This window comes from Coregonus lavaretus, assembly GCF_964263955.1.
Source record: "Coregonus lavaretus genome assembly, chromosome: 13".
Classification (NCBI taxonomy): Eukaryota; Metazoa; Chordata; class Actinopteri; order Salmoniformes; family Salmonidae; genus Coregonus; species Coregonus lavaretus.
In genome coordinates this window covers 1,432,006-1,445,408 of record NC_140000.1, presented here as the reverse complement: position 1 = coordinate 1,445,408, position 13,403 = coordinate 1,432,006, and the positions used below count along the sequence as shown (strand labels likewise).

General features: G+C 41.9%; 2 protein-coding genes across 3 annotated transcripts in view; one reads left to right on the top strand and one right to left on the bottom strand.

Moving 5' to 3' along the window:
- The window catches only part of LOC311139788 (protein Jumonji-like), an 83,559-nt gene extending 82,745 nt beyond the window's left edge, over window positions 1–814 (bottom strand). For both annotated transcript variants that reach the window (XM_084174737.1, XM_084174738.1), the window contains exon 1: window positions 215–814. In XM_084174737.1, coding sequence (XP_084030863.1) covers window positions 215–259 — 45 coding nt within the window. In that variant the 5' untranslated portion in view covers window positions 260–814. The remainder of the gene's footprint in view (window positions 1–214) is intronic.
- A 6,662-nt stretch (window positions 815–7,476) lies between these two features.
- LOC311140150 (glyoxylate/hydroxypyruvate reductase B-like) lies at window positions 7,477–13,396 on the top strand. The gene is made up of 6 exons (XM_084175090.1): window positions 7,477–7,554; window positions 7,996–8,374; window positions 8,595–8,766; window positions 9,509–9,684; window positions 10,020–10,116; window positions 12,162–13,396. Exons 1-6 carry the CDS (start codon window positions 7,483–7,485, stop codon window positions 12,313–12,315), a joined length of 1,050 nt encoding a protein of 349 aa, XP_084031216.1. The 5' UTR covers window positions 7,477–7,482; the 3' UTR covers window positions 12,316–13,396.
- The last annotated feature ends 7 nt before the right edge of the window (window positions 13,397–13,403 follow it).

Below are 13,403 nucleotides of genomic sequence, written 5' to 3'. Positions count from 1 at the left end.
GAACAGTCTGATGTTCATGTTTTAGGACAGTCTGATGTTCATGTTTTAGGACAGTCTGATGTTCATGTTTTAGAACAAAAAATGACATGAAACCAATATGTAAACACACTAATGCATAGCCTACCACACATAGTTTGTATGACGTTATCCATTAGCAAGAGAGAAGTTTTGGAACAATATAACGCATTTCAGAACACATTTAGCAAATACTTACGTATTTCTTCTGTATGATGTTCCTTTTGGGTCTGTCTTTACTCATCCTGCAAACCTGATTGGGTCGGTTAAACACCGAATAGCCACATGTATATCCTTTTTTAGAACATGCAATTATTTAAATCCCGTGGTGTGATCGAGCGAGGTGGCAGTGTCTTGATCCCCGCTCTCTCTCTCTCTACTTCCCTTTTCGCTGAGTCGCCTGGGAGAGAAATTCCAAATTTGCAATCCACGGCAAGAAACACAAATTTAAACACCCCCAAAATCACGGCGTTATAACATATGCATAACAACGAACCGGACAATCCTCCATTATGCGAATGAAAAACGCATGTATCCTGGATATCCTCGAGGCACAAATCAAACACGCTTTGAGGGCCCAGCAGATTCCGTTTTGAAGAATATCACAGACGAGAGTTGAAAGGTAAAAAAAAAAAATGTCCCCCAAAAAATGTCCCCCAATAATGTCAATACAAAATCCAGAAAAACGTTTCAGTGGTGTCTGCCAGACGACGAGTTAACTCTCCCACACCGCTATTAATGGTAACTGCATGGGTTTATCTGCAGTGTCGACCTACGGAGATAGACGGGGAAATATGCCCCAGCGGTGAGTCTCGAGGAATACAGAACCACGTTAGGGACCGGGTGAAAATACAAACACAGTCATCTGGCGTGAGGAGCAATATTGGGTTACATCCCTCGAAGCTGCATGGACGGGCCTCCTAAATTCTTTCCATTTCAATAAAATAACATTTACAATACAATAGGCTATATTTATTGTAATGTATTTTTTATTCGTCATTTAAAATGTATTAAAATATGCCTATAATTAAAGACTGCATCCATAATAACCAAGTTAGAAATACAAACAATTTAACCTATAACATTGTAATTACATGGCCACAATGTATTTACCATATTTTTTGAGTTGCAGAACAAGGGCTACACAGTCTATATATGCACTGATGTGAGTGTGAGATAAGCATGCAACACAAAGTGATATGGAGCCTGGTGCATGGTGTCAAATAAGGAACTGGGAAAAATGGGATGTCCAACACCTCCTATTGAAATCACTCTGACCAACAGACAAGAACATGTGAGAGAGAGAGTGGGAGAGAGAGAGAGAGAGAGAGTGAGAGAGAGAGTGAGAGAGAGAGTGAGAGAGTGAGTGAGAGAGCGAGATTGTTATAACACTGTGTATAGACATAATATGACATTTGAAATGTCTCTATTCCTTTGGAACTTGTGTGAGTGTAATGTTTACTGTTCATTTTTTATTGTTTATTTCACTTTTGTTTATTATCTATTTCACCTGCTTTGTTAATGTAAACATATGTTTCCCATGCCAATAAAGCCCATTGAATTGAATTGAATTGAAAGAGAGGGAGAGAGAGGGGGAGAGAGAGGGGGAGAGAGATAGAGAGGGGGAGAGAGAGGGGGGGGGAGAGAGAGAGAGAGAGAGAGCGAGAGAGACTAGTGCAGGGGTGGAGTCATGTCTGTCTTCAGGAATAAACTGAGAAGGAAAGTACATGCAGCTGCATGAGGACAATGCTAAAGAAAGTTTGGCAGGTCCTCAAAGCCTGTCTAAATGAGGACCTTGGTTTAGATTTCTAAATTAGAAACAGAGAGCCTACTGTTACACAGTGAATGAGGAAAGAAAGGGGGAGGTTGTAGAATATTTAATGTCTAAATTCACATTCTAATGATTTCACTTGTGTATTTAAATTGTGTGTGTGTGTGTGTGTGTGTGTGTGTGAGGATGGTTGGTGACGTTTGTCAAGACGAGTGGATTTCAAGTGTATAGGCAAAGGTGGACCCCTCATTACAATCATGTGAACTGGAGTTTAGACTTGAGTTGATAAATGATCTGGTAGTCAGCCTCAAAAGGTCCACTGACTGGAGCTGATGCAGAATTCATTAGGCCCTGCAGTCAACCACATCCTTCAACTCAACTGACCATTATCCCTCGCTATAAATGGGTAATATAAACTGTGTCCCAAATGGTTCCCTATATAGTGCACTACATTCGACCAGAACCCTATGGGCCCTGGTCAAAAGTAGTGCACTATAAAGGGAATGCGGTGCCATTTGGGACGGGCCCAAAGAAGCACTTTGATTTACAAACATCTAGACTGATCACTGCAGACATCACTGCAGGAGTTCCTACAGTTTTTTGTATTATATTTCTGAATCCCAATACATTCCTGTATGTTTTCTAAGAGGCCTTTGAGACAAGAATCTAGTCATGCCCCAAGGCCTCTACACACACACATTTCTAATATCTAACACATTTCTAATATGTTATATTTTATTTAGTTTGATGTTGAGCTGAGCATTTTTATACCACACTGTTGTCCTTCAAACCTGATTTACAGACTGGTTTCAGCAGCATCGTCAGAGGACTGTTGTCCTTCAAGCCTGATTTACAGACTGGTTTCAGCAGCATCGTCAAAGGACTGTTGTCCTTCAACCCTGATTTACAGACTGGTTTCAGCAGCATCGTCAGATGACTGTTGTCCTTCAACCCTGATTTACAGACTGGTTTCAGCAGCATCGTCAAAGGACTGTTGTCCTTCAAACCTGATTTACAGACTGGTTTCAGCAGCATCGTCAAAGGACTGTTGTCCTTCAAACCTGATTTACAGACTGGTTTCAGCAGCATCGTCAGAGGACTGTTGTCCCTCAAACCTAATTTACAGACTGGTTTCAGCAGCATCGTCAGAGGACTGTTGTCCTTCAACCCTGATTTACAGACTGGTTTCAGCAGCATCGTCAGAGGACTGTTGTCCTTCAACCCTGATTTACAGACTGGTTTCAGCAGCATCGTCACATGACTGTTTTCCTTCAAACCTGATTTACAGACTGGTTTCAGCAGCATCGTCAGAGGACTGTTGTCCTTCAAGCCTGATTTACAGACTGGTTTCAGCAGCATCGTCAAAGGACTGTTGTCCTTCAACCCTGATTTACAGACTGGTTTCAGCAGCATCGTCAGATGACTGTTGTCCTTCAACCCTGATTTACAGACTGGTTTCAGCAGCATCGTCAAAGGACTGTTGTCCTTCAAACCTGATTTACAGACTGGTTTCAGCAGCATCGTCAAAGGACTGTTGTCCTTCAAACCTGATTTACAGACTGGTTTCAGCAGCATCGTCAGAGGACTGTTGTCCCTCAAACCTAATTTACAGACTGGTTTCAGCAGCATCGTCAGAGGACTGTTGTCCTTCAACCCTGATTTACAGACTGGTTTCAGCAGCATCGTCAGAGGACTGTTGTCCTTCAACCCTGATTTACAGACTGGTTTCAGCAGCATCGTCACATGACTGTTGTCCTTCAACCCTGATTTACAGACTGGTTTCAGCAGCATCGTCAGAGGACTGTTGTCCTTCAAACCTGATTTACAGACTGGTTTCAGCAGTATCGTCAGAGGACTGTTGTCCTTCAACCCTGATTTACAGACTGGTTTCAGCAGCATCGTCAGATGACTGTTGTCCTTCAACCCTGATTTACAGACTGGTGTCAGCAGCATCGTCAGAGGACTGTTGTCCTTCAACCCTGATTTACAGACTGGTTTCAGCAGCGTCGTCAGAGGACTGTTTTCCTTCAACCCTGATTTACAGACTGGTTTCAACAGCGTCGTCAGAGGACTGTTTTCCTTCAACCCTGATTTACAGACTGGTTTCAACAGCGTCGTCAGAGGACTGTTGTCCTTCAAACCTGATTTACAGACTGGTTTCAACAGCGTCGTCAGAGGACTGTTTTCCTTCAACCCTGATTTACAGACTGGTTTCAGCAGCATCGTCAGAGGACTGTTGTCCTTCAAACCCGATTTACAGACTGGTTTCAGCAGCATCATCAGAGGACTGTTGTCCTTCAACTCTGATTTACAGACTGGTTTCAGCAGCATCGTCAGAGGACTGTTGTCCTTCAACCCTGATTTAAAGACTGGTTTCAGCAGCATCGTCACATGACTGTTGTCCTTCAACCCTGATTTACAGACTGGTTTCAGCAGCATCGTCAGAGGACTGTTGTCCTTCAAACCTGATTTACAGACTGGTTTCAGCAGTATCGTCAGAGGACTGTTGTCCTTCAACCCTGATTTACAGACTGGTTTCAGCAGCATCGTCAGATGACTGTTGTCCTTCAACCCTGATTTACAGACTGGTTTCAACAGCATCGTCAGAGGACTGTTGTCCTTCAATCCTGATTTACAGACTGGTTTCAGCAGCATCGTCAGAGGACTGTTGTCCTTCAAACCTGATTTACAGACTGGTTTCAGCAGCATCGTCAGAGGACTGTTGTCCTTCAACCCTGATTTACAGACTGGTTTCAACAGCGTCATCAGAGGACTGTTTTCCTTCAACCCTGATTTACAGACTGGTTTCAACAGCGTCGTCAGAGGACTGTTGTCCTTCAAACCTGATTTACAGACTGGTTTCAACAGCGTCGTCAGAGGACTGTTTTCCTTCAACCCTGATTTACAGACTGGTTTCAGCAGCGTCGTCAGAGGACTGTTGTCCTTCGAACCTGATTTACAGACACAGTCCTTCAGGGCTTACATCTGTGTCCTGACTATACTGGCAGGGCCTCTTAAACCCCCAGGCACCCTTCAGCCCATACAAAGATATTTCACCACCCTTCTATAAGAGACTAGGGCTACATCCCAAATGGCACCCTATTCCCTATATAGTGCACTACTTTTGACCAGTGGCTTGGGACGGGCCCCAAGCCCAGCAGACCATAGGGGGATTGGGGGATTGGACACCTGCATTAATTAGGGGGCTGATACAGGGGTGACTGACTGGGGCCAGGCTGCCACTGAACCAAGTGGCAAAAGGAGGGGAGGAGCCATGTAGAGAACTTGAGCTGCCTTTCTCACTTCTGCGTACAAATTCTGCACCCTTTCCAGAAGTTTGCACTAGCACACTCCTCTCCCGTCAGGGGTTTGAAAGCATAGAATTGGGGGCAAGCATTGGGCTAGAGAAAGTTTCCATATACCAATAATTTCCTTTCAAATCTATGAAGGGAAATAAACTAGTGATAGGAGTAGCAGGTGTGTGTTGAATTCATGTACTAAGACTGTACATGGCATGTTAGGTATGAGGCACAAGGGCCCAAACAGCTTGACATAAATGAGTTGCATTAGTTTGACTAAAAGAAAACCTCAGTCATTCACGCAGTCATTCACTCAAATCAAATCAAATCAAATTGTATTTGTCACATGCGCCGAATACAACAGGGGTAGACCTTACCGTGAAATGCTTACTTAACCAACAATGCAGTTTTTAAAAAATTAAGTTAAGAAAATATTTATTTTAGTTAAATATTATATTTAGTCACTCATTCAGTCAGTCGTTCACTCAGTCATTCACTCAGTCATTCATTCTTGGAAAAGTAAGGAAGGGCAGTATAACATGACGAGAGGAACACAACCTGACCTTTAGCTGATCATTAGAAATGACTGAGGCAGATCTCTAGCTCTGTTGAACGTGAATAGTATACCCCCTGCTGGACACATGGACAGGCTTACTGGAACTGGATTCATTTACTTTTAGTCATCTTGGTCGTTTATACAAGTCAAAATAAAAAAATGCAAACTCTGATTCTCATGAAACTAACACACACACACACACACACACACACACACACACCACTATAACCACTTTAGGTCTCCATTTTGGGGACAGAATTGGTGAAGCCCATACGCAGGTCAAATCAAATGGTGGAAATAACTTATTCTCAGAATTCAAAGTAGCTGACGGAAAAAAGCAGCTGCTGTTGAATGTTTTAGGACAGGCTGATGTTGATGTTTTAGGACAGTCTGATGTTGATGTTCTAGGACAGTCTGATGTTTTAGGACAGTCTGATGTTGATGTTTTAGGACAGTCTGATGTTGATGTTTTAGGACAGTCCAATGTTAATGTTTTAGGACAGTCTGATGCCGATGTTTTAGGACAGTCTGATGCTGATGTTTTAGGACAGTCTGATGTTGATGTTTTAGGACAGTCTGATGCTAATGTTTTAGGACAGTCTGATGCTAATGTTTTAGGACAGTCTGGTGATGTTTTAGGACAGTCTGATGTTGATGTTCTAGGACAGTCTGATGTTTTAGGACAGTCTGATGTTGATGTTTTAGGACAGTCTGATGTTGATGTTTTAGGACAGTCCAATGTTGATGTTTTAGGACAGTCTGATGCCGATGTTTTAGGACAGTCTGATGCTGATGTTTTAGGACAGTCTGATGTTGATGTTTTAGGACAGTCTGATGCTAATGTTTTAGGACAGTCTGATGCTAATGTTTTAGGACAGTCTGGTGAGGTTTTAGGACAGGCTGGTGATGTTTTAGGACAGTCTGATGTTTTAGGACAGTCTGATGTTGATGTTTTAGGACAGTCTGGTGTTGATGTTTTAGGACAGTCTGATGTTGATGTTTTAGGACAGTCTGTTGATATTTTAGGACAGTCTGATGTTGATGTTTTAGGACAGTCTGATGCTGATGTTTTAGGACAGTCTGATGCTGATGTTTTAGGACAGTCTGGTGCTGATATTTTAGGACAGTCTGATGTTGATGTTTTAGTACAGTCTGATGCTGATGTTTTAGGACAGTCTGATGTTGATGTTTTTGGACAGTCTGATGATGATGTTTTAGGACAGTCTGATGTTGATGTTTTAGGACAGTCTGATGCTGATGTTTTAGGACAGTCTGATGCTGATGTTTTAGGACAGTCTGATGTTGATGTTTTAGGACAGTCTGATGTTGATGTTTCATGACAGTCTGATGATGTTTTAGGACAGTCTGTTGATGTTTTAGGACAGTCTGATGTTGATGTTTTAGGACAGTCTGATGTTGATGTTTTAGGACAGTCTGATGATGTTTTAAGACAGTCTGATGTTGATGTTTTAGACCTAAAAATGACATGAAGCCAAAATGTAAACACACTAATGCATACCACACACAGTTTGAATGAGGTTTCCCATATGCGAGAGAGAGGGAAGTTTTAGAAAAATATCAAACACACACACACACACACACACACACACACACACTTGCTCTGTAAGAAAATCGGTAAATCCTCTCTCTCTCGCTCTCGAGTTGATTATCTGGCGCTACATACTCTGTTATGTAGGACAGAGTGGGTTAGTGGGTTAATGTTTTGTCTTCCTCACATTGGCATGTTGTACAGAGCCCTGTGAATATTTCACAGACGAAGCCTCCTTTCATCGGTGAAACGGTAGTGGATTAATCGCGCCTGGCTGTCAGACAGACATGACATGTTCCACTTGATACACAGATTGAAGACTCCCCTGCTGTCATATGGAAGAACGCGCACAATGTCCCAACTGGTAAGGAATTGAAAGAGAATTTAACGAACATTTTCTTGACGATGAAAAAAAAAAATCAGAATATTTTGTTACGTAGTGACCTCTGAGCTTTGATAGCCGACTGTTGCAGACGTATCTCGACACACAGTAGATTGGCCGTTTACCTGCAGAAAGTTTACTTAAACAGTGAATGATCTTTTGGAAAATAAGAATTGGTTAGAATGCATTTACATTCTGAAATATCTCATCTATTGTATTCTTCTAAATGTTGAAACAATTGAGGATTATAGTGATATCCAAAGCGTTCTTCTCCATTTATTGTTCCATAGACTTTATGTTGAATGCCATTGAAATAGAATGAGAGAGAATGATTAGAATATATATAGCATATAAATAGAATAATTATATTGTTTGATTGTTGACTTCATAGACTTACTGTATGGTTGATGTATTCCCATTCAGATCAACATGGAGAAGCCCTGCATACTGGCCACTACCTTCGGAGCGCCTGGAGGCATCTACAAACGCTTTGCACCTGTTGTCGAGAAACACTTCACCATTATCCCATATGAGACATTCCCGCCAGACCAGAAGAATTTGTCCGAACAGGTCAAAGTAGTATTTGTATGGGGTGGTGCCCTGAAGGTTGACAGAGGTCTGATGCAGTCTCTGCCTAACCTCAAAGTGGTGGTTAACGGAGGGGTGGGAGTGGACCATCTGGACATACCCATGATCAACAGCTTTGGGGTGAAGGTGTGCAACACCCCTCATGTTGTTGACAACGCCACTGCCGACATCGGGATGGGCCTGATGCTGGCGTCTGCAAGGAAGATCGTCGAAGGTAGCCCTATGTCAGAGACTCAGAGTTAGTAGTTTCTCATTGAAACATACAGGGCCAGTTTCCCGGACACAGATTACCTAGTTCTGGACTAAGAGTGTTCTATGAAGAATCTCCATTTAAAGTGTGTTTTAATCCAGGACTAGTCTTAATTTGTGTCGTGGAAACCGGCCCATAAAGTGAGAGAATGTAACCCGTTCTATTCCTTATCATATTCCTACAGGTCACCATTACTCCCTAACCCATAACAATGAGGACTTGCCAGAGAGCTCCATGGGTATGGATGTCAGCGGGGCCACCCTGGGCATCATCGGTATGGGGAGGATAGGATACAAGGTGGCCAGGAGGGCACAGGGATTTGATATGAAGATTCTCTATCATAATAGGAACCGCAGGTAATAATAATACATTTTATTTTACATACTTTCCAAACAGTCAAAGACACCTTACGTCAAAAGTACATCAAATGCAGGTCAAATCAAATCAGCAGGACCTTATTCTAGACAGCAGTATGGCTATGGTTAAGGTTTAGACATTGGTCTGCTGTGTGCTGAAAGCTAACATATTCACCCTGTTCAAGTTCTTGCTATCCCTGTTCATTCATTTACTACTCATTTACTTATTCAAACTAAATTAGGGTTTAACTCTAAACTCACTGTAACACAGACTCGGTACCAAACAAACTTCCAGTTCCTTATTCTAAAGACAATGTGGTTGTGATTCTATAGACAGTGTGGATGTGATTCTAAAGACAGTGTGGTTGTGATTCTAAAGACAGTGTGGTTGTGACTCTAAAGACAGTGTGGTTGTGATTCTGAAGACAGTGTGGTTGTGATTCTAAAGACAGTGTGGTTGTGATTCTATAGACAGTGTGGATGTGATTCTAAAGACAGTGTGGATGTGATTCTAAAGACTGTGTGGTTGTGATTCTAAAGACAGTGTGGTTGTGATTCTATAGACAGTGTGGATGTGATTCTAAAGACAGTGTGGATGTGATTCTAAAGACAGTGTGGTTGTGATTCTGAAGACAGTGTGGTTGTGATTCTATAGACAGTGTGGATGTGATTCTAAAGACAGTGTGGTTGGGATTTCTTTACTTTCATTTTCATATTTTCTTCTTCTTTTCTTTCTTTCCAGGAAAGAGGAAGAGAGAGCAGTGGGGGCGACGTACTGCCCCAACATGGAGGATCTGCTCCAGCAGTCAGACTTTGTGATGGTGGTGGTGAACCTGTCACCCGCCACCCAGAAACTGATCGGTGCCAAGGAGCTAGCCAGGATGAAACCCACCAGCACTCTCATCAACATCAGTAGAGGTATGACCAGACCATAGAATTAGAAGAAGTAGAATGGGCATCCCCATTCAGGTCAATTATACCACTGGTGGTCATTTTTGAGTGTCCCCATAGTAGTAAAGCAGTGATTCTATATCTACGGACCTGACACACATAAGACTGAATCCTGACTCGAGATCTATGGGCGGATGAACTTACAAATTTCACGTAAATCACGCATTGACGTAAATTAGAGCATTGTACAAAATGTGAGCCACACACACAGATCTCAAGTTAGATTCACCCTAAAGTTATTGTGATCAGACTCTAACTCGCCATAACAAACGTAATAAACTTTGGGCCATTTGTTTTCACAGGCCGCGTTGTAGACCAAGATGCGTTGGTGGAAGCCCTCCAGAAGAAAGTGATCCGAGCTGCTGCACTGGATGTGACTTATCCTGAACCCCTACCAATGTAAGACTGATACCCTGAATCTCTGCCAATGTAAGACTGATACCCTGAATCTCTACCAATGTAAGACTGATACCCTGAATCTCTGCCAATGTAAGACTGATACCCTGAACCCCTACCAATGTTAGACTGATACGCTGAATCTCTGCCAATGTAAGACTGATACGCTGAATCTCTACCAATGTAAGACTGATACCCTGAACCCCTACCAATGTTAGACTGATATTGTCATTGAGCTACACAACAGGTGTAGACCTTACAGTGAAATGCTTACTTACAAGCCCTTAACCAACAATGCAGTTTTAAGAAAGAATACCAAAAAAACAAACATAAAAAAACATAATATAAAATAATACGAAATAAAAGTAACAAATAATTAAAGAGCAGCAGTAAAAATAACAATAGCGAGGCTATATACAGGGGGTACCGGTACCGAGTCAATGTGCGGGGCCACCGGTTAGTCGAGGTAATTGGGGTAATATGTACATGTAGGTAGAGTTATTAAAGTGACTATGCATAGATAATAAACAGAGAGTAGCAGCAGCGTAAAAGAGGGGTGGGGGGGCATTGCAAATAGTCTGGGTAGCCATTTGATTAGATGTTCAGGAGTCTTATGGCTTGGGGGTAGAAGCTGTTTAGAAGCATAACTAAAATATAGCCGTTCCATAAGTATTCACCCCCTTTATTTAGGCAAGCTTCAATTAGTTCAGGAGTAAAATTTGTCTTAAGACTCACTCTGTGTGAAATAATAGGGGTTGACATGATTTTTGAATGACTACCCCTTCCTCTGTCCCCCATACATACAACATCTGTAAGGTCCCTTAGTCAAGTATTTAAAGCACGGATTCAACTATAAAGACCAGGGAGCTTTTCGAAAGCCTCATAAAGAAGTGCAGTGATTGGTAGATGGGTAACAATAACAAATCAGACATTGAATATATCTTCAAGCATGGTCAAGTTAATAATTATGCTGTGGATGATGTATTAAACCACCCAGACACATCAAAGATGCAGTCGTCCTTCTGAACTGAGCTGCAGGGCAGGAAGGAAACTACTCAGGGATGTCACTATGAGGCCATTGGTGATTTTAAAACAGCTAAAGAGTTCAATGGCTGTGATGGGAGAAGACTGAGGATGGATCAACAACAATGTAGTGACTCCACAATAATTACCTAAATGACAGAGTGAAAAGAATAATACAAATATACACAATAAAAAATATTCCAAAAGATGCATATACAGTATATGTATTCAACAAGGCACTAAAGTAATACTGCAAAAAACATGGCAAAGGAATACACTTTTTTGGCCTAATTGCAAAGCCTTATGTTTGGGGCAAATCCAACACAACACATCACTGCCTCCTTATTTTCAAGCATGGTGGTGGCTGCATCATGTTATGGGTATGTTTGACATCGGCAAAGACTGGGGAGTTTGTCAGGATGAAAAAAAGCGGGATGGAGCTAAGCACGGGCAAAATCCTAGAGGAAAACCTGCTTCAGCAGGACAATAACCTACATACAACACAAAGCCAAATCTACACTCGAGTTGCATACCAAGAACACAGTGAATGTTCCTGAGTGGCGAGTTACAGTTTTGACTTAAATCTCCTTAAAAATCTATAGCAAGACTTGAAAACTGCAGTCTAGCCACGATCCCCAACATCTTGACAGAGCTTGGAAGAATTTTGAAAAGAATAATTGGCAAATATTGCACAATCCAGGTGTGCAAAGCTCTTATGAGACTTACCCAGAAAGACTCACAGCTGTAATCGCTGCCAAAGGTGTTTCTAACATGTATTGACTCAGGGGGGTTGAATACTTATCTAATCAAGGTATATTAGTGTTTTATTTTTCATTCATCTTTAAAAAATAAATAGAATTGTGTCATTACAGAGTATCTTGTGTAGATCGTTGACAAAAAATGACAATTAAATTAATTTTAATCCCACTTTGTAACGCAATAAAATGTGAAGAAATCCAAGGGAGGTGTAGACTTTCTATGTAACCCTCAAATAACAAATGAATGTTTTGTTTTTGCCTGGACAGAGGCCACCCCCTTGCTGCTCTTCCAAACGTCATTATCCTGCCCCACATGGGGACACACTCCGTTGAGACCACCCAGATAATGGTGGAGAAGATGGTGACCAACGCCCTGGCAGCACTGGGAGGGAACCAGCCTCCTGATGAGGTCAAGGTGTAGGTCAGATAAGTTTCCCCTAGGTACAGATCTAGGATCAGCTTATTTCCCCCAATCCTAACCTGAATCATTAGTGGGCGAAATGCAAAATGTAAAACCAAAATCAGCGTCTAATGGCAACTTCACCCTATTCCTCAGGAATCGCCCTGGACCCTCCATGACAGTTTTAACTAGCTGCCATGCCTTAGAGCAGGGGTGTGAAACATACGGCCCCGGCCTGCGAGGGGGTCCAATCCGGCCAATGGGTGGTTTGAATAGCCTCAAACATTTTAGACAAGTTATAAATAGCTCTCTAAAGTATGCAATAACTAACGAGACAAGAGGAACTGATGATCCACTACCCAATTTCGAAATTGCACCTTGTGCATTGTACTATTACAACTTTCAAGAGTAAGTTTAAAGCCGGACTGAGTCCCTTAAAACATTAAATAAAAAGCCGGACCCCCGCACCCCCCCTTCCGACCCCTCAGTTTGGGAACCATGGTCGTAAAAGTCTGAATGCGGCCCCCGGGGAACATTTATTTGACACCCCTGCCTTAGAGGGTCGTAACTTCCACAATCACTGATCTAGCAGAACATGAAAGGAAGGATGGTGTAAATCTATCCAGTGGTGATGAAGGAAATGAAGACATTTAGTATTGAGACACAGCCACCACAAAGCCGTATTGAGACACAGCCACCACAAAGCCGTATTGAGACACAGCCACCACAATGCAGCAGTGTCACTGATCACAGAAGTCTTCACCGTCCACATTAATAAGCACCTAATCATAGCACCATCCTGGACAATTCTGTATAAGTTATGACACTGTAGATAATAAAATGTTGGATAGAAATTGAATATATTGCTTCTCAATGGTGAATATGCCTTCTCAGAGAGTACATGGAAATGTACTGTAATTCCTATCACTTCATAATAATAATAATAATAATATGCCATTTAGCAGATTCATATTGGGGAGTTGACCTGAATGCAATAACCATTGACTGTTGATTTAACTAATTATAACCACTGATTTTAAAGTTTTGGAGCATTATGCATACTGTATTTCTAACTGCACAATAAATAACTTGACAGATCTGTATTATTT

Coding starts and splice junctions, on each gene's coding strand:
- LOC311140150 (XM_084175090.1), top strand. CDS start 7,483: ATGTTCCACTTGATACACAGATTGAAGACTCCCCTGCTGTCATATGGA. Junction 7,555..7,995: donor CGCGCACAATGTCCCAACTG/GTAAGGAATTGA, acceptor ATTCCCATTCAG/ATCAACATGGAGAAGCCCTG. Junction 9,685..10,019: donor TCTCATCAACATCAGTAGAG/GTATGACCAGAC, acceptor TTGTTTTCACAG/GCCGCGTTGTAGACCAAGAT.